The sequence below is a fragment of the Xiphophorus maculatus genome, chromosome 15 (genome assembly GCF_002775205.1).
Source record: "Xiphophorus maculatus strain JP 163 A chromosome 15, X_maculatus-5.0-male, whole genome shotgun sequence".
NCBI lineage: Eukaryota > Metazoa > Chordata > Actinopteri > Cyprinodontiformes > Poeciliidae > Xiphophorus > Xiphophorus maculatus.
In genome coordinates, this window is record NC_036457.1 from 9524996 (window position 1) to 9550411 (window position 25416).

General features: G+C 37.7%; 1 protein-coding gene across 4 annotated transcripts; it reads left to right on the plus strand.

Annotated features, from left to right (window-relative positions):
• Positions 1-589: 589 nt before the first annotated feature.
• On the plus strand, positions 590-24792 carry LOC102218789 (otoferlin). Of its 4 annotated transcripts, none has more exons than XM_023347820.1 (39): positions 590-663; positions 809-893; positions 1061-1220; positions 1643-1829; positions 2273-2459; positions 3311-3534; positions 3652-3760; positions 3843-4029; positions 4113-4233; positions 5023-5123; positions 5566-5656; positions 5916-6032; positions 6136-6288; positions 7333-7516; positions 7702-7826; positions 7913-8047; positions 8468-8629; positions 8829-8900; positions 9530-9649; positions 9729-9890; positions 10597-10759; positions 11050-11216; positions 11407-11436; positions 11562-11699; positions 11789-11864; positions 12579-12721; positions 12795-12929; positions 13448-13585; positions 13679-13806; positions 13942-14112; positions 14582-14742; positions 14928-15070; positions 15150-15238; positions 15495-15593; positions 19156-19397; positions 19672-19850; positions 20129-20229; positions 20625-20812; positions 22403-22491. In XM_023347820.1, exons 1-38 carry the CDS (start codon positions 637-639, stop codon positions 20803-20805), a joined length of 5193 nt encoding a protein of 1730 aa, XP_023203588.1. In that variant the 5' UTR covers positions 590-636; the 3' UTR covers positions 20806-20812; positions 22403-22491. The 4 variants fall into 4 exon arrangements, with proteins under 4 accessions (XP_023203588.1, XP_023203589.1, XP_023203590.1 ...); XM_023347821.1 differs by lacking the exon at positions 15495-15593 and adding an exon at positions 15801-15899; XM_023347822.1 differs by lacking the exon at positions 20625-20812 and having other exon boundaries at positions 22403-24792.
• Positions 24793-25416: the final 624 nt, after the last annotated feature.

Consider the following 25416-nt stretch of genomic DNA (forward strand, 5'->3'; position numbering starts at 1 on the left):
TTACTGTCATTTCTTTATATCAATGAAAACTTAAAATCAACATGCGCAAAAGCAAGAGTCTGTTGATGCTACTATACAGTATTATATTATTAGAAAAGCATATGTGCTGACGGCTTCAGTTATTTAAAGCAGTATACCCCCTTGCCTTTACTATCGTCTTACACTAGAAGCTTATGTGAACTAATATACAGGAAAATCCCAAGTTTCCCATGTCTCACTATGAACATTGGCTGCTATGTAACCTTGCTGCCGCATATTTTCCAAGGCCATACCTTTACCTGCATACTGATCCCTGTACTTCAAACAAGCTCATTTCCTGTGGAGATGACATGATAATCCCCTTTGTTCCTTACTGAAAAGTTTTGATACTTGTTGTGAATTCTGCAGCTATCTGTGAACAATCACAGTCTGCACTCAGATCTATCAATCATCTGTTTTTTGTATTTGCTCCTGCACCTATACTCAGGATCGCAGAGGGGTTTTGAGCCCATCACAATCTGAGCCAAGTGGAGAAAAAATGTGATATTGTACTGTTGATGTTAGAGGCAGGAGTAAACACATTGCAATTTAATGGAAAACCCCATTTCTCTACTATTTTAGTATTTTGTCTTCGATTTCCACGTCCCACCAGATGTCATGTTTGACAAGATCATCAAGCTCTCGGTTAGTAATCCATACTATTTAAAGAAACTCTTTCTCATCCAATCTTTGTGCAAATTTTAAGAATTAAATTTAAAAATTCAATTTTTCTTGTGAAAATCAGTTCCATAATTGTGTTTTTAGTTCACTTTCCTTTGTGTCTACTTAGGTTATTCATTCTAAAAACCTTTTAAGAAGCGGGACGTTGGTGGGAACCTTTAAGATGGATGTTGGGACTGTTTACTCTCAACCCGGTAAGCTAACATTTTTATCTCCAGAAAGCAGTAGCGGATGACTCTGGCTGTCAGTATGCAAAAGAGTTTATAAAAATATTTGTTTGACAAGAAGAATCCACTGCTTTGAATTGAATATTTTGTCATTTTTGCTGGTTTAACAATGCATTTATTGACATCTGTCACAGAACACCAGTTCTACCACAAATGGGCCGTCCTATCTGATCCCGATGACATCACAGCGGGGTGCAAAGGATATGTAAAGTGTGACATTGCAGTTGTCGGGAAAGGTGATAACATCAAGATGCCGCATAAAGCCAATGAGACGGATGAGGATGACATAGAAGGGTGATATGTTGTTTCTTTCTCTTAAAACTAGATTTCATCACAAGATTAAAACTCCTGCTTGCTGCAGTCAGCTGCATATCCAAAATCATTCATTTATATTACTGTATTATATAGATCTGTGTATCATTTCCCCTCAAAATAAACTAGTGTCTTGAAATATTTTTATAACAAATTGATATTCTGCACATAAAATGCAACTGCAAACAGAGAAGCAAGATGAGATGCAGCATCTATACTTATGTTAATATTTCATAAGATTGAATTTGAAAGATTTCCTTCCAAGCTCAAACAAAATCTGTCTTGTCAATAATCACCTCAACTTTATAAGATTTAGATTTCTGAGTGAAAACTTAGCAATAGATGCAATCACACCCCGTGGTCTGCTCTCTGAATATGTATTTCTGCGTCTGCTTGTGCTGCAGAAATCTGCTCCTCCCAGAAGGCATCCCAGCAGAGAGGCAATGGGCGAGATTTTATGTGAAGATCCACCGAGCTGAAGGACTTCCTAAAATGAACACCAGCATCATGGCGAATGTGAAAAAGGCTTTTATTGGAGAAAACAGAGACCTTGTTGACCCCTATGTTCAAGTGCAGTTTTCTGGGCAAAAGGTTCATTTTTTTTCTTTTTCACTCTTTTTCTAAGTGCTTTATTTCTTTTTTTTATAACTCCATGGGGAACATTTGGAGTGAAGAACTCTGTAGGTCTGACAAAGCATACAGATGTGGATTTGGTTTAGATTTACACCAAAGGATTTAATTATATTTTAGGGTTATTTTATATTGCTCTCACCTTATTCTGAAGCAGTAAAAATAATTTATCTTTTTGCATCCATTTTTTTCTCAGAAAATCAGCCTCCAATATTTTCACAGTTTTGCTATCTGAAAAGCTCAAATGTGTTTTTTCTTAGAATCAGCTGCTGACTTGGTACTTCCCTCCAGAAACATAAAATAGATTACACCATAGAGTACTGTAAGATTGATATTGTGATCAGCTGTGTGTGTATTTCCCCAGTCTGTGAGTTGAGTGTTAAGTTGCTCCTCTATGTCGCCAGGGAAAGACTTCGGTCCAGAAGAGCAGCTATGAACCAATCTGGAATGAGCAAGTCATCTTCACAGAGCTGTTCCCTCCTCTTTGCAAGAGGATCAAGGTGCAGATTAGAGACTCGGATAAGGTCAATGACGTTGCCATAGGAACCCACTTCGTCGATCTACGGAAGATCTCAAATGATGGTGATAAAGGTATCAGTCAAGACACAAGAGGCAGCATGGAAGTCGATTGTCTTATTAGAAATGATTGGTGATGGAGCAAGTTCATTATTTTTCCACAGTTTTGTAGCATGTGATGATTTGTAGGTCAAACCCTGTTCCGCAAAGATCGTTAAAGGCATCCAAACTGATGAGCATTTGTACACGCTCTGCTCTCGAAAGGGAAAGTGGAAGGAAAACAGTGAATGGTTTTCCAGTTTATTTTACTATTAAAATCTTAAAAGTGTTGTGTGCAGTTGTATTTACCCCCCTTTACCCAAAGACCCCTAAGTAAAATTCTGTTCCACCACAAACATTTTAGAGGTACCTGTTATATTATTCAACTACCAATACCAGGAAATTAAGTTTTTTATTGAACTCTCTTTTACCCTGAGCGTGCCGGTGAACATTTCCTCAGCCCTGTTTTGCATGCAAATCAGGACATCCAAAGTTTCGCAAGGCACCAAATATTATACTATGATATAGTCAGCATATAAGAGTTAAAACAACATGTTAAATGTTAATAAGATTCACTTGTACCATCATTTCTACTGTTTATGACTTTCATTATTTTTCTGAGAAAAATCCCAAATTTCACTCATAATCAAAACAAAGTGACAGAGTAATTTCATTATAATTCATTACTGTATGTAATTAGCTATGGTTGGAATTCATACGTAAACATGTCAAAAGAGCTCTGTTTTCCCTGCGAAACACTTTTACAATAGTTTGGAGAAAAGGATTTTGAACTGAATACACTGAATGTAGAACATTGATGTTAATCGCAGCAACAATGTCACCTCAGATCAACTTAAATCTTCTCATTTTAATGTAAACTTCTTCAGGTTTTTTGCCCACGCTGGGTCCAGCCTGGGTCAACATGTACGGCTCCACCCGTCAGTACACTCTGATGGATGAGCACCAGGACCTAAACGATGGTCTTGGCGAAGGTGTGTCCTTCAGAGCACGCCTCCTTATTTCGGTAGCCGTGGAGATCCTGGACACTACGTCGCCTGAAATCATCTGCTCAACTGATGTTCAGGTGGAGCCTGTCTCCAACATTTCAGAGGTGAAAAGACTCCCTTGGTTTTCAGTGGATACTTGTAAGGGTGCTAAGCAACCAGTATCATTGTTTTTTTCACCTTCCTTTTAATAGAAATGTTTACTAGCCTTATTTTTCCATCAGAGTGCCACGGGGAAAATGGAGGAGTTCTTCTTGTTTGGTTCGTTTCTGGAGGCTACTATGATCGACAGAAAGATTGGTGACAAACCGATAAGTTTTGAAATCACAATAGGTATTTGACACCGCTCTTGGTCTTCACACAAAAATCAACAGCTACTGTAACTATTCAGTCTCTTGAAACACTCTGCCAACAGGAAATTATGGCAACCACATTGATGGCGTGAGCAAATCCTCCTCTGTGAAGAAGAAAAAGAAGGAAGACGAGAATCAGGAGGAGGAAAATGAGCTGATCCAAAACTCCAGTGAGGATGAGGCTGATGAAGATGCGGACCTCACCTCAGTCTCCTCGACTCCTCCCATGAAGCCTTTCATCACAGACAGGTGAGCTGGCTAAAGCAGGAAGAAACTTAAAGAAAAAAATAAAAATCTTTAAAACTTTAAAATTAATTTCCCAAACTTTACAGAAACTACTTCCATCTGCCCTACTTTGAAAAGAAGCCATGTGTCTACATCAAGAGCTGGTGGCAGGATCAGAGGAGACGGCTTTATAATTCAAACATGATGGATAAGATTGCAGACAAGTTGGTGAGTTTAACTCTTTCTATGTGACTAATTTATATCTGTGATCCTCAGGACCATTAATTTCTTTTACTGATGAAGTTGAACTTTTTTTTTTCCAGATTGGACTGAAAATACGCCATACAACCTAATTTATTTCTAAAAACAAAAACTGATTACGCAGCTTTGAATTTATTGTGGCTTTTCTGTAACCCACGCACAGGTTTTGTAGCCATACAAAACAAAGATTGAGGGTTTTAGGTGTAATAACAAGAACAACATTTGGAGGATTCATTTGAGCTTTTCAAACTACGAACTCTCTACAACCTATAAAGCATGGTGGTGGTAAGGTCATGCTGAGGGACTGTTTTACACAAAACCAGTCCCTCAGCTGATAAAGAAGGAGCCATAATTCCAAATTCTTCAGTATCAACTCAAATTAGAATCTACATGGATGAAACTTTCTAAACTGGTTTAGGAGGCGATGCTGCAGACTAGAGTGGCATTAAATCTCTGAAATTACCTTTACCACAAAATATATTGAAATTTAAAAAAAACTGTATTTTTTGCTTTGAAGAGTTGTCAAATATTCTGTAAGAGTTATGCCAGGAGTGTACAGATGGAACATTTAACGAAATATTAGTGAGGGTGTATGCATATACATTATATATTAGCCTATGTATATAAATCTGACTATGTTTGTGTTACAGTTATTATATGTCTGCATATAATAATAATAACGTAATGTATTAAGTAGATATGGTTAGGTATTGTAGTTTTATTAGTTTGACTCTATTTCCTTGTGTGCTCCACCAGGAAGAGGGCTTGAATGATGTTCAAGAGATCATTAAGACAGAGAAGGCCTTTCCGGAGCGCAGACTCAGGGGAGCTTTGGAGGAGCTCACAATTGGATGCAGGTACTGTAATCAGCTCTGTAGCAAAATGTTTCATCATCTTGAAACAGAACCAGAATTGTCAATAGTAGTAAGTAAGCCCCTATAGAAAGTTTTTCCCAGCAGTGATTACAGAGAAAATGCTATGATTGTTTTAGGCTGCCCCCAAAGGGGCTAGTTTAGTTTTGATGCTATCTTAAAAAATATCTCCCCATAAAAAGGCAGTTATCTGCCTCTGGAGAATCTTCCTCCAGCAGACAAACTCATTCATTAAGGGTTTCATGGTGAAACAAGCTGCAGATTTCAGCAATTTCTTTTTTCTTCCACTTAATGATCTGATTGTGTTTTTTTAATTCATTTAGAGTAGTACAATGCTCTCAATGAGAACCATCATGACACTGACACCAATATGTTATGAATATACGTTTCTCTGTGTGCTTTGTCCTTTTTTTCATTTTTGGTGCAGTCGGTATGTGACACTTGCCAACAAAGATGTGAACCTAGCAGGCAGAACTAAGCTTGATCGAGAGCGGCTCAAGTCATGCATGAGAGAGATGGTAAGATTTATTCCTCTTGAGCACAGGAGGGAGCTTCAGTGAATTAACGCATCGGTAGCTTCTAATCTTACTGCAGTAGTAAGTAAATAAAACAGAAATGTATTTATATGTTAATTATTTCTTGTCGGTCATCTGCATGCATTTACAGGATCATGTTGAATTTTCAGTGTCTATTTGAAATGTTTGAAATATGAGAGAAAAATTACATAAAGAAGTCTTTTTTATCATTAAACATTGCTATCACGTTTTACTGCTGCAGGACAGCATGGGACAGCAGGCCAAGCAGATTCGCACACAGGTGAAGAAAAACACGGTGAAAGAAAAACTCAAGCTGGCGCAGAACTTCCTGCAGAGACTCCGTTTCCTTGCCGACGAGGTAGAAACTTGGTTCTCTGTAATCCTTAATACTCTGTAATAGCTCAGGAGGAAGGAAAGAACTCAAGACATTTTGAAGTTTCCTTTCTTTAAATTATTTCCAGCCTCAGCACAGCATCCCAGATGTTTTCATCTGGATGATGAGTAACAACAAGCGCATCGCCTATGCCCGAATTCCTTCCAAAGACATTCTGTTCTCTGTGGTGGATGAAGAGACTGGCAAAGACTGTGGAAAAGTCAAAGCAGTCTTCCTCAAGGTACCATCACCCATACCAGTCTTCAATCAGTCCTCCTTTCTTAACTTTATAAAGATCTGATCACAGATTAACATGAAGGCATCATGGCAATGAATAATTGATTATTTGGGCGTTTAGTGATGCTATGCAACAAATACCATTAGTGTTTGCAATACACTAAAAGAAATATGCAAAAGTTAGTATTTTCTGTGGATTACTTCAGAGTCATAATATTAGACATACAGACTGAAATGTGCACAGTCCCTCAGATGTTTAGTTAATTGTTTCTTAGCAAGCCAGAGCTCAACCATCTGCTTTCTGTAGCCATACATAAAAAACGTCTGGCAGGATTTTGACTGGATATTAATTCGCTCTTCTTGGCAGAATTGGTAGAGCTTATTTAAAATGCGTGGCTTTCTGGAATTGACCTGGCTTTTAAGCATAGTTGAAATGTGAATTTCTATGCAAACCAAAAAGCCTACTGGCTGAAAGGCTTTGCTGGCAGATTAGGAAAAAGGAGCTATTTGGTAACAATTTTAAGAAGTCATTTGGAGGAGTTAAAGGAGAGTTTTCAAATCTTACAACACTGTACAAACTGTCAAAAATGGTGGTGGTAGCATTATGCTAAGGGACTTTTCTCTGCCAGTGTTACTGATCCATTGCAAGGACTATCTTCAAATTTTCCAAATTCACCTCAAATTAAGAAGTACATTTTTAAATTTGGACTGATCGCAAACACACATCCGTATGTTTTGGATTCAAAAAAGCAGTCTAATATTAGGACTCTTTATTTTTGGCATCCAACCAAACTAAATTAGCTCTAACACATTCTCCTAAGAAGAGTGGTGAAATCACTTAAATAACAAAAGAGACAGAATATATTGAAAAATATGAAGATACATTCATAAAAGCTTGCAAAAATGTAGATAGGGCATTAAAGTGACTCTGTAGTAAATAATTTGAAAATTGAGTAAATTTGGTTACTGGCAGCAGCAGTTTTCTTGTGGGAGCTTTAGGTTTTAGTGACTTCATATTAATATTCATTGTTGTAACCTCTGTCCACAGCTGCCTGGTAAAAAGGGGTTTGGCCCTGCTGGCTGGACAGTCCAGGCTAAGCTGGAGTTATATCTGTGGCTCGGCCTCAACAAGAGCCGGAAGGACTTCCTAAATGGTCTCCCGAATGGTTTTGAAGAGATCAGAGCCACCAAAACAGGCCATGGGCTTCCTCCAGTCACCCTCGTCTATGACAGTAAGTAGTGTGTAATTAGTGAAAATGGAAAACTGTGAGCTCTGCTAAGCTGTTTTTAAACTTTCATCACATCTGTTGTCTTTGAATAGTTTAGAAACCAACTTTTAAAGAGAGGGTCATTTCTTGCTGCAGAAAAAATGTGTTGGAATAAAAAGTAAAAGCTCCGTGTTTATTGTTTTCACCAGTGAAGCAGGTGTTTCAGCTCCGAGCTCACATGTACCAGGCCCGCAGTCTGTTTGCTGCTGACAGCAGTGGGCTTTCAGACCCCTTCGCTCGGGTTTTCTTTTCCTCACAAAGCCAGGTTACTGAGGTAACAGCGGTCTTACCGTGCACTTCCCACTTCTGTGTGAGTTTTTGTATCGATTCACGTGCAAACCGTGCTGGTGTGTGCCACAGGTTCTAAATGAGACGCTCTGCCCCACGTGGGACCAGCTGCTGGTGTTTGATGATGTCGAGCTGTTCGGAGAGGCTACTGAGCTCAGAGACGACCCTCCAATCATTGTTGTTGAATTCTATGACCAAGACACTGTGGTAAGATCCTTTGATTTGATGCTAAACTTTAAAATATACTCGTGAAACAATGAAAATAACTGAAGATTGTGGCCGTTTCAACTAAAATCTCTGCTTTTCCATCCCTTATTCCTTCTGTTTGTCCAATCTTGTTTTTTTTTCCCTACATATTTTTCATTTATCTTCTCACTTATTTTTGCTAAATAGAGTACTCATATTATAACTTATATATCACTCATATTGTAAATATTTAATCATGATTATGTAAATCTACTACAAGTTGTACTAAGTAATTGAACAATATTCCAGCATTGCACCACTTTGTCTAATAGTGACACCAAGTGGCTATTATTGGTAACTGCACCCAGACCTGCGTCTAATCCCCGTACCTTATCCCCTCAACTTTTGCTTCACTGTTATGTCACACAATGTGGTGCACAGGGAAAGGCAGAGTTTATAGGTCGGACGTTTGCAAAGCCCACCATTAAGATGTGTGACGAGCCTTATGGACCCCCAAGGTTCCCCCCACAGCTGGAGTATTACCAGATATACAGAGGGAACAGCATTGCAGGAGAGCTGCTGGCTGCTTTCGAGCTACTGCAGGTAACAGAGGAAACATGGTTAACCATGCTGCTTAAAGATGCTACTTGTGAGATCACAGATTTTCATTTTAAAAATTTGGTATGGTCCCTTTTCCATTTTTGTTGTAAAAGTCCTTCCTTCATCTTTCTTCTATCCTCATCACTATGACTATTTTCCCCTTAAATCAATGCTTTTGTCTTTTGACTACTACTTTTTACAGATACCTTTTGATGCGGAGGAGATCAGGCGAGCTCTAATCGCTGTCCATGACTTTGCTGTTCCTCAAATAAAGGTCCTCTTTAAACTCCTTTTTCCATTTCACTTTATCTTGCTCTCCTAATTGTTTTTCCATGTTCATCAGTGTTGTATATCCTTTCACTTTCACTCCTTCACACTTCTTGATTGTTTTTAAGATAGAATTTTGGTAAAAACTAATAATGTAGGACTTTTAACTGTGATTCTTTTTCAGGAGTACAGTAGCATAAGACATACACATACTATGAACTTAAAAACAAGAATTTGGTGCATACATACAATCTTAAACAAATCTAACACTTCCATTATTTTGGGAGGTACTTAGCAAGTAGCAGAAAATGACATGTAGTGAGAATAACGCTAACTGAATATTTGAACACTTTGTATCAAAAATACATAGTAGAGCAGTTTTAAATTTAACTTTCTAGCATTGACCTATCTTTTAAGCATGACTTTAAATTTGATTCACTGTGCAGAGTCAAACTGGAGTCTTTCAGTTAATAGTAGACTTGAATGTTGGTGGTTCCAGGGTTGTTCTTTTAAATTCATCAGTTATGCTTAAAAGTGCATCCCCCTATTATTAAACACATCCACTGGGGCTGTAGGAAATATATCTGATAATATGTCTTAACCCAGTTATGTTCCTGACCTTTCACCTCATATTAGGTTGGTCAAGGGGGCAGGGCTGACCTTCCTCCCCTCGAAGGGCCGACGGACTCAGAGCGCGGACCCATCCTTCCTGTTCCCCTGGGCATACGTCCCGTCCTGAGTCGCTACCGCATAGAGGTGAACTGTTCCTCCTACGATTTTGTGTTTGGAGCTTTACAGGTTACCTCCATCTCACTCTTCTTTTTTCCCAATTCAGGTATTATTCTGGGGATTAAGGGACCTGAAAAGGATCAATTTGGCCCAAGTTGATCGACCCCGGGTGGACATCGAGTGTGCAGGTCGAGGAGTTCAATCTGTCCTCATTCAGAACTACAAGAAGAACCCCAACTTCAGCACCCTGGTCAAATGGTTTGAAGTGGTAAGTTTGTGTGATTTAAGCAATCTCTGTTCTAGCAAAGGTTAAGCCATCACTCCTTCATCACAGCCAATTGTAGTTTTATGTATAAGGTTCTTTGAAAAGACTTTTTAATCCCTTCATTCTCTGCAGTTATTGCAGAATGTTGCTGAGAGTTGTTACATGAAGCATAAAATTGAAGTATGTAACTCTTGTGTTGGTCTCCCTCCACTTATTTCCTATCAGTTACAGGATTTATTTCAAGATTTTATTGTTGACTTTTAAGGCTCTTATTGTACTGTCCCTATTTTATTGGCAGGACTTTTACACTATCATGTTTCATATGGAAACTATCTAAAAGCATCCAGTCGAGTGGATGCTTTAGATGTTCCTTGATCTAAACTGAAACGTAAAGGTGATTACACATTATTTTTGGGGAACTGCCTGTTGTACTATATAAGAACTGCTGAGACCTTACAAATCTTTAAGCTGATTTTTATATCTAACTTGAGTGGACAATTTCATATTTCTACCTTTATATGCCTTTTTTTCTCTTCTAATGTATTGCAATGTGTTTTCTGCAAGCATTTTTGTTTTATCAATAACTGTCACCTTCACAATTATTGCCTTCTCATGTAATTTCATTGTTTTCTAAAGTATTATTCTTTGCTTTTTGAGCCCTTCATCATGTTTAATCATTGACCTTGATAATGACATTTTGTTACCACAGGACCTGCCAGAAAATGAGCTTCTCCATCCTCCTCTTAACATCCGGGTGGTGGACTGCAGAGCATTCGGACGCTACATCCTGGTGGGGTCCCATGCTGTTTCCACCCTCAGACATTTTATTTACAGTCCTCCAGACAAAAGCTGCAACAATTGGGCCTCTGCAGGTACTTACAGCCTAAAGGATCCTTTGTATTTATTAGTGTCAGTTTTTTTTTTGTATTTCTAAGTTGACATTTTTTTTACTCAATAAAACAATAAGTAATAGAATACTTTGATTCAACTTCATATCTCTGTTTTAATGACTTTTTCTGCTTATTTTCATTCCTCAAAATCCCTCTTGTGGATATCTTACCTCTATTTTCTTATCTTGTTCCTCTCTTGCATGCCTCCTCCTGTCTTGTCCTTTCCTCCTGCCCACTGCTGCTGCTGTCTTTCATCATCGGCTTCCTTCCAGCTAAGCTAATGAATGGCTACATGGTTCTAACCAATGGCTGCTCCCAAGCTCGCTCATCACCCAGCTTTTCTTCCCGCACCTTCTCTCGTCCCGCAGGTGACATCTCCGTCAACCTAGAAGCCGAACCCCCAATCCGAAAGATGGACACAGTTGTCAAGTTGGACGCTGTAAGGATTTCTGTCCTGTCTTCAAGCTGAATAAATACATTTATATCTGTTCTGTATGTACTTCCTTAGATCTCAGTAGTATTAGCCTTGCATCTTGTCCTATGCTTTTTACCTGCCGTTGTATTTGTGCTGCTCATTCCTGTATCACTCATTGTGTATTAACCCTTGTGATGTTTTATGTAATGCCCAGATGTCTGATGCTGTTGTAAAAGTTGACATGGTGAGTAGTTCTGTAGATATTTAGCAGATAATAAGTTCAGAAGTGCATGCAGTAAACAGATTCAGAGCCTTGAATGAAAAACCAACAACAATCTGGAATAAATTTATGTCTCTGACTTTTTCAAGAACGAAGACGAGAGTGACAAAGAAAAAAAGAAGAAGAAAAAGAAGAAGAAGGGAGGAGTAGAGGAGGAGGAAGAGACAGATGAGCGAGTGCTGGACTGGTGGTCCAAGTATTTTGCCTCCATTGAGACGCTGAAGGAGGTTGTATGCTGTTCTTCCCAGCTCTGTTCACTCATTTTTATATTTTTTCTTGTGTTAATCTTGTTCTGTATTTTTTGCTGGTCTGTTAGAACCTCAGATCCCAGGAAGCAGCTCAAGCAGAGGCAGAGGAGAGAGAAGACCTCGAGATAGCAGCTGAGGCAGCAGGTAATTAACTTCTACAGAATATATACAACAAATATTAAATCTTTGATATAGACATATTTATGCACATTTTCTGCCTTTAATTTTTGTTTAGAACAATGAGAGCTATTCTGATTCTCCATCGTTAATTGTTTTTGCAGGGGAAATATTTTCACAATCCTCTCATTTTTAAAAATTTGTCACATTACAGACACAAACTTCAGTGCATTTTGTTTTAATTAGAACATCAATTTTCAAATCTTGCCACAGAGACTCATATATTTACCACAAACTGTCAGTGTAACACTTGAAGATGTATTGCTCTAGACACGGATGTTTATATCCTCTGGTTTTATGTTCTATCAGGTAATATATTTAGTCCTGCTGAAGGTGAACCTCGGTGGAGTTTTTTGTATTTTGTAATCTATGGTAACATAAGTCAAGAACAGCTACTAATTTTGCTAACAGCACAAGGATTTTTTTAATTTATAAATTTGAGTGTTTTTTTATTTAAAAAGGCCTCATTTGGATTCCTGCAGCAACACCAAAAGAGTAACTCCTGTCTAATGTTGCACAAGTTAATGACGATCAGAACATATCATCTGACTTCAGCATTTTAGCGAAATGTACTTTTTATGATTAAAAGGTGATACACTTCAAACACATCATGTTTTGTACTTCTACATTTAATCCTCTTCATGATTCCATTTGAACTTAAGAGTTTCTCATTCTGATCAGAAATCAGACCCGATGACCTCCATCTAAAAGGCTCCAAAATGAAAGAAAGGTTCAAAGAGAAGAAGAGCTCCAAGCAGAAGAGGAGTCATGCTGCAGACAGCTCAGAGAAGCGACCCCCTAAAGCAAGAGTGGATGAGCTAGTGGTGAGTTTCTCAGGCAGCAAGCCAGCAAACAACTAAGTACATTTGAATTTTTCATGCTGCCTGGCTCATGCAGGTGTACAACAAAGAGCTGGAGAGTGAGTATGGCAACTTTGAGGATTGGCTTCACACGTTCAACTTGTACAGAGGAAAAGCTGGAGATGATGACGAACACGCCCTGGATGATGACAGGATTGTAGGCAGATTCAAGGTAGGAAGACAGTGGAAATAACTTTGACTCAACCAGCTCGGACGCTACTGCCATAATGATCAAACTCAGTTGTCAAAGATTTACATAAAGAAGGCAGCCATTTAATATACCTACAAATCAAGCTTACAGAAATACACCTAGATTCAATAAACTATTGGCTGATTAACTAGTATTTTATCAAATAAGGTCAAAGTAAGACTGTTTTCTAATCTTAGGGAATAGAAACAGATTCAGTGTCTGTTCTGTTTTTCAGTATTCAGTTAATTTATACATCTCTTATTATGACTGAGATGTAGTTTGAATTAAAGGCACTCAAAATATTTAAAGAATTTGCTTACTTCTACGTAGGATTGCAAAATTCTTGAAGGATTTCTTGTAAACAAATGGTTTATATGCATAAATTGACTTTGAACCACACAAGATACAACATTTAAACTCGCCTCTCTGAGTGGAAATGTCTGTGACTTTGCTGACTCGGGTAATTTTCCTTACAATTTGTCTATCTCTTTGTGATCCAGGGCTCTTTATGTATGTACAAAGTACCGCTTTCTCAGGAGATTACAAGAGAAGCTGGGTATGATCCCAATATGGGGATGTTCCAGAGCATTCCGCATAATGACCCCATCCACGTTCTTGTTCGTGTCTATGTGGTCAGGGTGGGTGACATTCTTGATGTTGGACTCAATTCAAGAGTGATTTAAAAATGCATAAGACATTTTAAAGGAATATTCTTTTTACTTTCTTGTCAGGCCACAGACCTTCATCCAGCTGATATCAATGGGAAGGCTGATCCTTACATCGCCATTAAGCTGGGCAAATCAGAAATCAAAGACAAAGAGAACTACATCTCCAAGCAGCTCAACCCTGTATTTGGCAAGTGAGTGGAGAAAAAGCTGCTTTTAGCTCTTTGTTGTTACTGAATTTAAATGGTAGAAGTGAGATATGGTGAAATTATTTTCCCAAGTCTGCATTTTTTTTATGTATCAGTATGTATCTGCTTCTTCACGTTCAGATCCTTTGACATCGAAGCCACCTTCCCCATGGAGTCGATGTTGACAGTGTCTGTGTATGACTGGGATTTGGTCGGCACAGACGACCTGATTGGAGAAACAAAGATTGACCTGGAGAATCGGTTTTACAGCAAATTTAGAGCCACTTGTGGCATTGCGTCCAACTATTCTATGTGAGTAGCTTTATTCTTTATTCTGGGATTTATTTCTTCAGCTGTTTGGAGTTTTCTGTTCTTCAAATGGAATGGAATATGGGTGTAAAATTTATTAGCACAGTAAGTGTTGTGCTGTCCAGCCTGGAAATGCATCCTGCTTTGTGGTAGCTGAAGATCTTAGCTTAGAAGCTAACAGACCAGGCCTGAAAGCAAAACTCAATTTGTCATTTATGCTTACGCACAAGCTGTAGTGCTTTCACTGAAGCACAGCACAGGTTTCAGTAACAGAAAGTTAGAAATGTTGTTTATTAAATCTCATATGTGTATTTATTTTAAAATAGGTGGATTTTCCCCTTATTGCAAATAATTAGACAAGTTGAATTTGTGAAAAGCAACTGCAAGTCCTTCCCCCAGGTTGAAAAAGTGGTCTCTGGTTGAAATCTTAGAGTTTAAAGCTTGAAAAATCTTTGTTATCTGTTGACTTTAGGCATGGTTACAACATTTGGCGTGATCCTATGAAACCCAGCCAGATCCTAGCTAAGCTCTGTAAGGAAGGGAAGATCGATGGACCTCATTATGGGCCTGGAGGCAAAGTCAAAGTCGCGAATCGAATCTTTACTGGACCAACAGAAATAGAGGATGAAAATGGTAAGAATGAATTTTTCTTCTAAAATTATGAGATCAATGAAAGTACTTCTACAACTGCTTGTTACGATATTCAGAATTACAATTCAAACATTATTCAGTGTGTTGTCTTACAACTGTGTGCGATTTTCAACTTTTAGCGTTTTCGCGCTTCAGTTTGTGCTTTTGTATTTGTATTGATGATGCAGGTCTGAAGAAGCAAACAGAGGAGCATTTAGCCCTGAGCGTGTTGAACCACTGGGAGGAGATCCCAAGAGTCGGCTGCAAGCTTGTTCCTGAACATGTGGAGACCAGACCTCTTCTGAACCCGGACAAACCTGGAATCGAACAGGTGGGATCGAATCGATTGGTCAAAAGCTGTAAATAAAACTACTCTGGTCATTACAGATTCCTTTTCTCTTCCATAAAAGGGGCGACTTGAGATGTGGGTGGACATGTTTCCAATGGATATGCCCGCTCCTGGACCTGCAATTGATACATCACCACGGAAACCAAAGAGGTAGGTACTGAGGAGAACAATAAACAAATGTTACCTTGAATTTTTATAAATTCTACTTCTTATTATTGTCCTGATGACCATTCAGTCAAAAAGAGATGTATTTAGGGCCTTCAAAGTATTTAACAAAACAATATTTATTCTAGCTTAAATTCAGGTGAGTTATTTTTTTGTCTAAATTTGTCAAATGCAGCTTTCGTATGTAAATTTTAACATTAAGTGCAACTACATATGTATGTGTTCCTCCTCCTCTTACTAGATATGAGCTCAGGGTGATTATTTGGAATACTGATGAAGTAATACTGGAAGACGATGATTACTTCACTGGGGAAAAGTCCAGTGACATATTTGTGAGGGGGTAGGTACGGCGGGACAAGGCAGCCTAGCCTCGTCCCGTGGGTGTGAGCTGTATGTGTTTTTTACTGTTAACCATTATTTCTTTTTGTTTTGTTTCCATCTTTTCTTTTTCTGTGTGCGTGATTGTGTCACGTCTCTGTTGTTTGTGGTGTGTCTCCTGTCTGTTGTCTTCTCTCTCCTCTCCGATTAAAACTCTGCTGGTGTCTAGTTTTGAGCTCCGTGTTATTATTTGGAACACTGATGACGTAATTCTAGAGGACGATGCTTTCTTGACAGGAGAGAAGATGTCTGACATCTATGTCAGGGGGTAAACACACCTTTCCATTGCATGGCTCGCAGAAATTCCTTGCTTCCCTGCTCCCAAATACCTTGATTAATTTCTCTGTGAATATTCCTGCTGTAAAGCTACACGGCGCACGCAAAATTGCTTGTTGCAACCACTTTTTCTAACACAACAAAAAGCAATTCCTATTGAAAAAGTACTGCATTAAGGACCAAACCTCGATACACATTGACATTTTACATTAAGAAGAGAGTAATTTAACCTAAACTAAACTTACTGTGACACACCTAGATTCAATTAAAAAAAAAATTGAAACCATTAGTTGACTAACTTGTATTTTATCAAATGAGGTGATTATAGTGTGCTTTCCATTTAGATGATAAAAACTGATTCAGAGACTGTTCTGTTCTTCTGAATATCCAGGCTACTGCATCTGAATTTTATTAAAATACACAATTTGATTGTGTGGGAAGCAAAATATCATTATCAATATAACTAAATCAATAGTAAAATTCTAAAGATTACAAATAACATGTAAAGATTATGTTTTATTGCAATTTTTGGCTGTGATCACTGGTATTATTATTTCACTTGATAAAAATGAAATAATGATAATTTCAGCTTGTATAATATATACAAGCTTAATCATTTACAGTGACAGTAGGCAGCTGTAGTATTGTCAGGTCACCAGTTCATCATGGAGCCTCCTAGACAGATACAACCTTTGAAACACACTCACTCCCCAGAGCGCTTCAGATTTTCCACTTACATGCATTAAAGTAGAATAATATCTTTGCCCTTTGCTGTCTGAGAAAAGTTGTCTTTAGTTTAAGAATAAAAAAAAATCATAAAGTTTCATAATTCCTGCAGCAAAATCTCAGAAGTCAAAGAAGAAAAAAGCAGTTTTTTTACTGTGGCATATTGTTACATTTCCATTCAGAGTGCATCCAAAACAACAATTGGCCGATAGTCTGAACTCAGATCAAGCTGCAGGGTAGCTGTGTGAAACGTTTCAGCCCAGCCTGCATTTCACTCCAGGATCAAGTGGAGATATTTTTTTTCTAATTTTTTTTCTAAAGTGGTTTGGTCCTCTACTGCAGCTATATTTAAGGAGGTTTTGAATTTTCCGATTTGAAAAAGAAAAAATGTCTTGCATGGAAGCATACTTTCTTGTACACTCACCAAGCACTTTATTTGGAGCAACATCCTTTTACTGGACACCTCTTTTTTCTGCTTAAAAATAAAAATTACAACTATCTTGATGGACATGAAGGAGATTTGATTTATTACTTTTGGACTGTACCTCAAGAGTCATTCTTTACATAGAAATTGCAAGATGGTAAACTCTACAGTGATACTCATAAGCACAGGTATCTTTTATCTACAAAATGTATTGACTTTTTGTTTCATTGTTTGAATTCTAAAACAAATTTGGGAGTCAGAATAATTTTTAGCTTACATCCTGTTTGTTTTTTTTAGATTTGCTGTCTGGATTGACAAATGTAATTATTTGCCTCAACCAGTTTAGTCATTTACCTTTAATCAAATACTTCCTCCTGCAGTACTGCTTCTCACAATGCAGTTATAAACCACCAATTTTAACAGTAGCTCTGTACAATTCAAAGGGGCATCAGCAGTCAAAGTGGCTAAAAGTTTTCTTTCTTTTTCTTATTTAAGGAAACCAGCAACATTTTCTAGCGTTATCTCGATCATGTACATGTGTCCCTAATAAAGTGCTTGGTCATTGTATGCATGCTCGAATGATGTCATTTCTGCAGCCTGGATTTGAAATTAAGAAGTAATTTGTTTATGTAGTTTTTGCTGCCTCCTCACTTCTGCCTCTCTTCACAATAGCCAGTTTTTCTACTGCTGATGTCACCTGTGAATCTGTTGCCCCTTGACTTTACTGTAACACACAGTGTACTAAATCATTTCAGCAGCTGGCCAACCAAAGTCATTGTAGATATAACAAAAGCGCATCTTGTGATGTTAAGGGTTCCAATGCAGACTAGACAAATGTGGAATTACTATTGTGTATGGATTTAAGTTTGAAGAATAGTCGTTGTGTTTACAGATTCCACTCTTGGTTGCATTTTTAATAAATAAAATCTGTCATTATAAGAAAAAAATGAATGGAAAACAAAAGCGGGATTTATTCTAATGGGATTTTTCTTAAGATTATAAGTTTACTACCTTGAAAATAATGTAATTTTTTGTGATAACTGTATGATTATGACACAAATATTAGTAGTTTTTGTGATTTCAATATTAAATATGAAAGTCATGACACTTGGGGATAATCTGCAGCATTTATGCCGCACCCTGATACAATGTCGCCCTAAGCGGTTGGCCATGTCACCTGTATGAGAAACCATCACTGCCAACAGATGCATGTTTATATAGTTTAATGTTTAAACATGGGATGCTGCATCTCTGGTGTTACGATGGGGCTTCAATGCATAGAGCCCACTAATAACTCTGTAAGCCCCACACACTATAACAAAAAAAAAAATCAAATCCAATTAAATATTTACAGTTAAATATTTAAACGCATAGAGAAAATTGAATAACATGAAAATTTAAGTCTTGAAAAGTCTAAAATTTTCAAACAGAAAATGTGTTGGAACCCTGGATGTTTGAGATGCAAGTAAGGTTATCTCCCTCTTTATCCGAAATAACATTTCCTGATGCTGTTTCTCGCCTCCACCTACTGCCCAGCCTGTTATAAGCATCTCAGTTACCAAATCAAACCACTTTGTTTCATCAAGATTTTCTTCAAAGATGGCAGAAAATTGATCTACCTATTGGTGTTTTTGAGAACTGAGAGAGCAGCTCTTCTTCTGCCCCCCTGACTCATGAAGCCAGTCTCACTCAACTGTTAATGAAAACAGCTACTTTGATATTTGAAGCTTTAATTTCGTCAAACAATATTTTAAATACATCTTCCTCAGCAAATTTTTTTATTTAAATTTTATTAACTTTATTTGATATTATGATGAAGATGTTAAATCTGATTTATATTTTAGGAGCCACACTACCTGCTGTGATTTTAGCCTTCTAAAATTGCCTTTCTTCTTTCTTCTGTATTGGACTGGTTTATTTAACAAACCTAAATTGTTAAGTACAGCAATAAATTTTATCCCAATCACTAAGCTGATATACTAACCAACTGTTGCAAGTTTTGTATGCATGATCTTTATAATCAAACAGCAAAATCTGTTTACATATCATATTGCTTTGGAGACCTGCCTCACTCCTTTTTGTTTCACTGTTTCCAAAGATGGCTGAAAGGGCAGCAGGAAGACAAACAGGACACAGATGTGCATTACCATTCCCTAACTGGTGAGGGCAACTTCAACTGGCGCTTTGTCTTCCCATTCGATTACCTCGTGGCTGAGGAGAAGATTGTCATCTCTAAGAAAGAGTCTATGTTCTCCTGGGACGAAACTGAATACAAGATCCCTGCTCGTCTCACAATGCAGGTCTGGGATGCCGACCACTTTTCTGCTGATGACTTTCTCGGTAAGGACTGATGATTATTCTCTTTTATTAGACCAGGTTTTAGTCATACTTTGACTTTTTAGATTGAAATGCTGTTGGGTCATTGGAGTGGGATATCCTTAGACGTAACTCTCTGGATCTACTCAAGAGATGCACCCAAGGATTTTACTCAGTCTGAAGGGGCAGGAATATTTGTTGCTTTCCATATGTTTTATGGATCTGACATTTTTGGGCAAACTAATTTATCTGAGAGTGACATCAGAGTCTGACTGCTGTTCATATCACCATTTTCCAGGGGCCATTGAACTGGACCTGAACAGGTTCCCCCGCGGTGCAAAGACAGCCAAGCAGTGCAACCTCGACATGATCCGAAATGAGCAAGAGCTTCCCACCATTTCTATCTTCAAGCAGAAAAGGGTCAAAGGCTGGTGGCCTTTTGTGGCACGTGATGAGAACGACGAGATGGAGCTCACAGTAAGAACATCGTCATCTTCAGCAATGATAGAGACTTCATAAAATAATAGTTAGAAATAGGCTATTTCTATTTCAAATAGCTACCTTATAGGAAGCAAAATGGAAAATGGAAGGTAGAGAGGATAGAATAACTATAAAAGTGAAAAACTGTTGTGGCAGAAGAAAGGTTTCTGAAAAGATTTTTTGAAAAGTCATTTTTTTATATCTTAGCCAATTTTGGAAAATACTTTAAAAATTATTATCCAGATTTGTAAAAGGAAAAAAAAATGTGTTTTCAGGGTAAAGTTGAGGCTGAGCTTCACCTTGTGACTGCAGAGGAAGCAGAGAAAAGTCCTGTGGGACTGGGGAGAAATGAGCCGGACCCACTGGAGAAACCAAAGTAAGACTTCAAATTCATTGGGATCCAATTATTTACAAATACAGTACAAACACTGGCTTTTCCAGTTAGAAAGTGTGTGGATCCTTTTCTGCAACTACACTCAAAGGTCTCTTTAGCTTTCCTTTTTTTACATTCATTCATGATGTGCAGTAAGCAGTGTGTCATAAATCAAATTCCAGATGTTTTTTTTTTTACCAACACTGCTTTCTGCACTGTTAAAAGGCCACTGTTACACACTCGTTTCTCCTCCTACCATGTCTTCAACTGTGTCCCTGTCTCTTCCCCTCCCCTCATCCCTTCCCCTCTTTTTTTGTGCACACAACTCACCCTTTACTCCCACTCTCTGCCTCATCGGCTCTCCTATCCTTCCTCCTCCCCTACTTTCTTTTGAAAAGCCGTCCGGATACGAGTCTAATGTGGTTTCTGGGCCCTCTGAAGTCACTTCGTTACTTCATCTGGCACAACTACCGCTGGCTGATCCTCAAGGCTCTGGGGCTGATACTGCTGCTGCTCATGCTGGGCCTCTTCCTCTACTCCATCCCTGGCTACCTTGTCAAGAAGATCCTGGGGGCCTGATGCGCTGGTAGCCTCTGCCCCCTCTTCACTGTCTCTGATGGATTCAGCTGTCTTTACTATCTCCTCTTGTTTTGTTTTCTCTGCTGTCTCCAACTTTTGTCTCCCTCTATCTTAGAACTAGATCAGTCTACACTCATATTGTCTCTTGTGTCTTGTTTCAGTGTCTCTTGTCAACAAGTGCCATTATACATCTCATATGTAGCCACCTGACTGATTTGGAACAGTTGTTTTAAGTAAAGTGTTGGATAAATGGTTTATGAAAAGGAGTGGAGTGTTTCAGGGTCACAAAAGAGTTTGGTTTGTAAGGATACTCCTCTGCAAAACAAAAAAAATATTCTCAGGTTTCTTTTATGGGAAAAGAAAGTACACCCTATTAATTCTGGGTTTTTGACATACCTGATTCTAAAATTATTGTGATATAACTGCAAGTAAGCAAAACAGACTACAGGTTTAGTATTGTTATTTAAAAATATAAAGCCAAACTAGAAAAGTCATATGTGAAAAGCAAAGTAAGCCACACAACTTAATAACTACTAGAACCACCTTAAGAATCAATAACCTAAAAATGATTTTATTAGTTTCCTACGTTGTTGTGAATGGACTCTTTTCTTTGGATTGCTCTCCTGCCTTCTTGACTAAATTTCACCCAAACTTCTGCTATTAGAAAGATACAAAGTGCACATGTTCTGTGGCAGCAAACCACGCTCAAATCATTCTCCACCGTGCTTTACAGTTGGAGCGAAGTCTTTATATTGCTTTTTGTTTGGTGCCATAGATTTTGGACAAAAATCTTTCCTTTAGTTTAACCTTAGTATTGGGATTCATTCAAATGGAGCTTTGAAAACCTAAGTTGTGTTGCATTTTCTTTAAAGAGAGAAGATACTTTCTCCTGGGAACCCTTCCAACCTGTCATGTTGTTGAAAATTTTCCCACCTGTCCTGAATCTAATACTTAACATGTCAACTGGGGGTATGTAGACTATGTGATAGAATTTCTGCATTTGTCTCAATTTATAGAAGACTTGCAAATGAAATGTTTGCTTTTTATAAAGCCTTGCTCGCTGCAGGTTCACAAACTTGAAAAACATTTGACTCCTTAAACTGAATTATTTTGTAGATTATTACTTTTTAGCCTAATGACAAATAAACAGTTGTTACTGAAAACCAGTGAGCTTAAGAAAAGGGAATTATTTAGACTGAATCAACTCTCTTTTGGGTGTGTTAGTTTGTATTTGTGGAGCTGCCAGAAAGGAGTGTAGAAACAATGCCAGCTGTTGGAGCTGTTGCTCAGTCATCTGTGCATTTTTCCACCCATCTACCCATTTTTACCAACCGTTATTGTAAAGCTTTAACTGTGATTTGTGCTTTTGTTCCTCTATGAATGCAATTTGTGAGTAACCTGTTCGACTCACAACTGCAACATTGCTTTCAATGCACTAACACGGCTTTCTTTTTCTCCCATTTCTGCCCCTATGCTTCATTGTGTTCTTCATTATCCCTTTTTTACCCCCTTCCTCCTCCAACCCACCCATCCAATGATTCCACCTGCATGTTGTTTCCAACGTTCCCACTTTCCATCCCATCAAACCTTCATCCAGTCGCCCAGACACCACCTTCCTGTGGTTCCTGAGCCCGCTGAAAGCCATCCGCTACCTGGTGTGCAACCGCTACAAGTGGCTGATCATCAAGATTGTGCTGGCCCTGCTGCTGCTCATCATGATCGGCCTCTTCCTCTACAGCATGCCAGGCTACCTTGTCAAGAAGCTGCTGGGAGCTTAGGGCAATGCTGGGAGAAAGGGGAGGATAATGGGGAGGGTGGGGCTACTAGGGGATCCACTACTGGTAGGGAGAAAGACTCTTCTCATCAAATTCACTCTAGTTTTTGTAACACTACTTATTGCTTTCGAATAAGCATCTGGACTTCATCCTTGAACTGCACAGCAATCTGAAACTACAAAATAACCCCTGATTTATGCTTCTGTAACAATATTTACAGTGAATGTTTCTTTACCCATTTGCACAGTGTTTTATTCATTATTAACATGGAAAACTGTCAGGTTAGTGGCTAGATGGAGATTCATTTCAAGTGATGCAACACGGCCTACATTCACTGTCTGACTGATCCTCAAGGGAACAAATGAAGGGGACTCTTGATAACACTTTGACTTCCGTCTGTTTGAGCATTTAAAAGAAATTCATAAACATTCAGGAATTGGCTTTACAATTCATAATTTAACTGCAAAAACATGTAGTACACTTAAAGTAAAACTGATGTTTTTATTTTATACTTTTATAGTTCTTTATATTCTACCGTCTATTTATATTTCATCAACCGTAAGACCCACAGGGACATTTTATTTAATAGAACAAAGCAAAATACAGCGCTGTTAAGTTTTTGAAGTATTTTTTCTGGTTTTGAAATGTTTCAGGTCATCAAATAGAGGCTGATGTCATGCAAAGATACCTGAATAGATACAAACAGCTGTTTTAAAATACTAATTTTATTTATAGAACACAAAAAGCTATCTAAGCCAACCTAGCTTTGTGTGAAAAAGTAATCACCATGGTGGTGTAAACATGAACTAAGTGTGATCAATCAATCTTTGTAGGCTCATTTCAATTACAGGTTGAATTCTGGCAGAATGATAAAGTCACTTTATCATTCTGTAACCTTACAAACAGCAAAAAGGAAGAAAGTGTTAGAAAGACAATTCTAAGGTTTTGGTTCATCCTGGTGAACCAAAATTACTTCAAGAGAGCTTCGATAATTCATCCAAGAGGTCATTTGACAAAAACAACCCAAAACAACATCTAAAATATTACAGACCTGTTTTGTTTCCTATAATTTTGGTTTAGTTTTTCTTTCGCTAATCATGAAATCATCATTATAAACAGCTGTTTAGATGTGTTCGAGTTGTTTAAATGTGATAAAAGTAAAAACCAGAAAAACTCTTCAAGGGACAGCACTGTATATTTGCAGACATCGAAATCTTTCCAGCTTATCTTACAGGTGGTTATTGTTTATAAATGCTACAAATAGGTTTAGAGTAAAGTGCTACAATTTTAACTGTTATAGTTGTTGCAGTTTTTGCGCACTTAAATGAGGATAATAATAATAATAAAGAAAGAGACGTTTTATTTTCCTACTGAGTTCAATGAGACAAAGAACAAAATGACTTAAAAATATTCCAGGGAAGTAATAAAAACTCTTTTTGTTCCGATACAGTGTTAAATATTTATTCAATACACTGAGCTGCAGATTGTTCAGATTGGGTCAAACAGTGTTTGTCAAATAATTTCACTTCTATTTCAATATCTATACCTTTTATTTTGACACACACTTTAGTTTCTTTTTGGGGGTTTTTCTGATCTTGATGATCTTAATCATCATTTCCATGTGTAATTGTGTACATGTCGTTCAAGCCCCCGATTTGTCTAATATATTTATTTTAACAGCAATACTTGCATAGCTTCACAATAAGACCTACTGCGTGGAAGGACACAAATTAATTGCAAATATAGTTTGACCAGATCTGATTTAAAAGTCTTCAGCGTAAGAAACAAATACTTCTGTTTTCACTCTTGTCTAGTAGAGACTTCTGTGTTAATCTGCATGCATCGTTGTGAAAAGCGACCGGAGAGGTCATGTGTGTTGGCATGACTTGTCTTTCCAGCTCGATGCAAACCAAATCATCCACCCTGTTGTCTTTAATGTTACAAATAATGCAAAGATAAGTTCATGATATGATGCAAGTGCATTTGGAGCGTAATAGGAAGTGAAAAATGTTCAGCCTGTCTATAAATCAAATGGCATTTAGTGTGTGATGTCCTCTTTGAACTTTATCTGTGATTCACCTCATTTGTGTTGCAATCTGTGTACTACCAAGTACAATTATGGTTTGCACTAAACTTGCCTGTTTTTTGATGAATTTATGTATTTATATGTGTGCAATATTTTTGTTTGTTTTAAAATTTGAAATAAACTGAATTCCATGGACAACATATTGTAAACTCATTGAAATAAGAATTTATAACTTCAGTGTAGCACATTAAGTTACAGAAATTAATTTTCTTTAGATTGAAGGCCTTTGACACCTCATGAAATTTCCTGATTGGTTGATTTTTTTCTGGTATAAATTCATAGTGGGGAACAGAAAAAAGCTGATGGGAGAAACACTTTAACATGACACAAACTTATTTAGAAAGATCATGTGACTAGGTTTTGCTTACTTTTTTAGATGATATGCAATTTATGTAAGACGTTTACACCAGTTTGTCATGAGGATTCATCTCATTTTAATTTGGGGCTGTTTATTATTTGTTTGAACTGCTATTTTTTAGAGTGAAATGTCCATACAGCATAACATCACAAAGACAAAAAACATAATTGATTGCAAGATTATTGTGGATTTTCTCCATTTCATTCAGGTTCACATTGTGCATACAGTTTCAAATATAAATAATCTAATTTTTGCCCAAATATTATTTCATTTTTAAGCTTTGAAACGTGAAACAGAAGACTATGAAGACAGTGATTTACCTGGCTCTGTACTGCCATCTAGTGGTGCTTTTATTTTATATCTATTGGTTGTTCCTGGCTCATTTTGCTCAA

Excerpts from the sequence above, each read along its gene's own strand:
- LOC102218789 (XM_023347822.1), top strand. The coding sequence starts at position 637 with ATGTTTGACAAGATCATCAAGCTCTCG. Across the intron at positions 8,901-9,529 it reads TTGCTGTTCCTCAAATAAAG|GTTGGTCAAGGGGGCAGGGC; the intron begins GTCCTCTTTAAA and ends ACCTCATATTAG. Across the intron at positions 19,851-20,128 it reads ACGACGAGATGGAGCTCACA|GGTAAAGTTGAGGCTGAGCT; the intron begins GTAAGAACATCG and ends ATGTGTTTTCAG.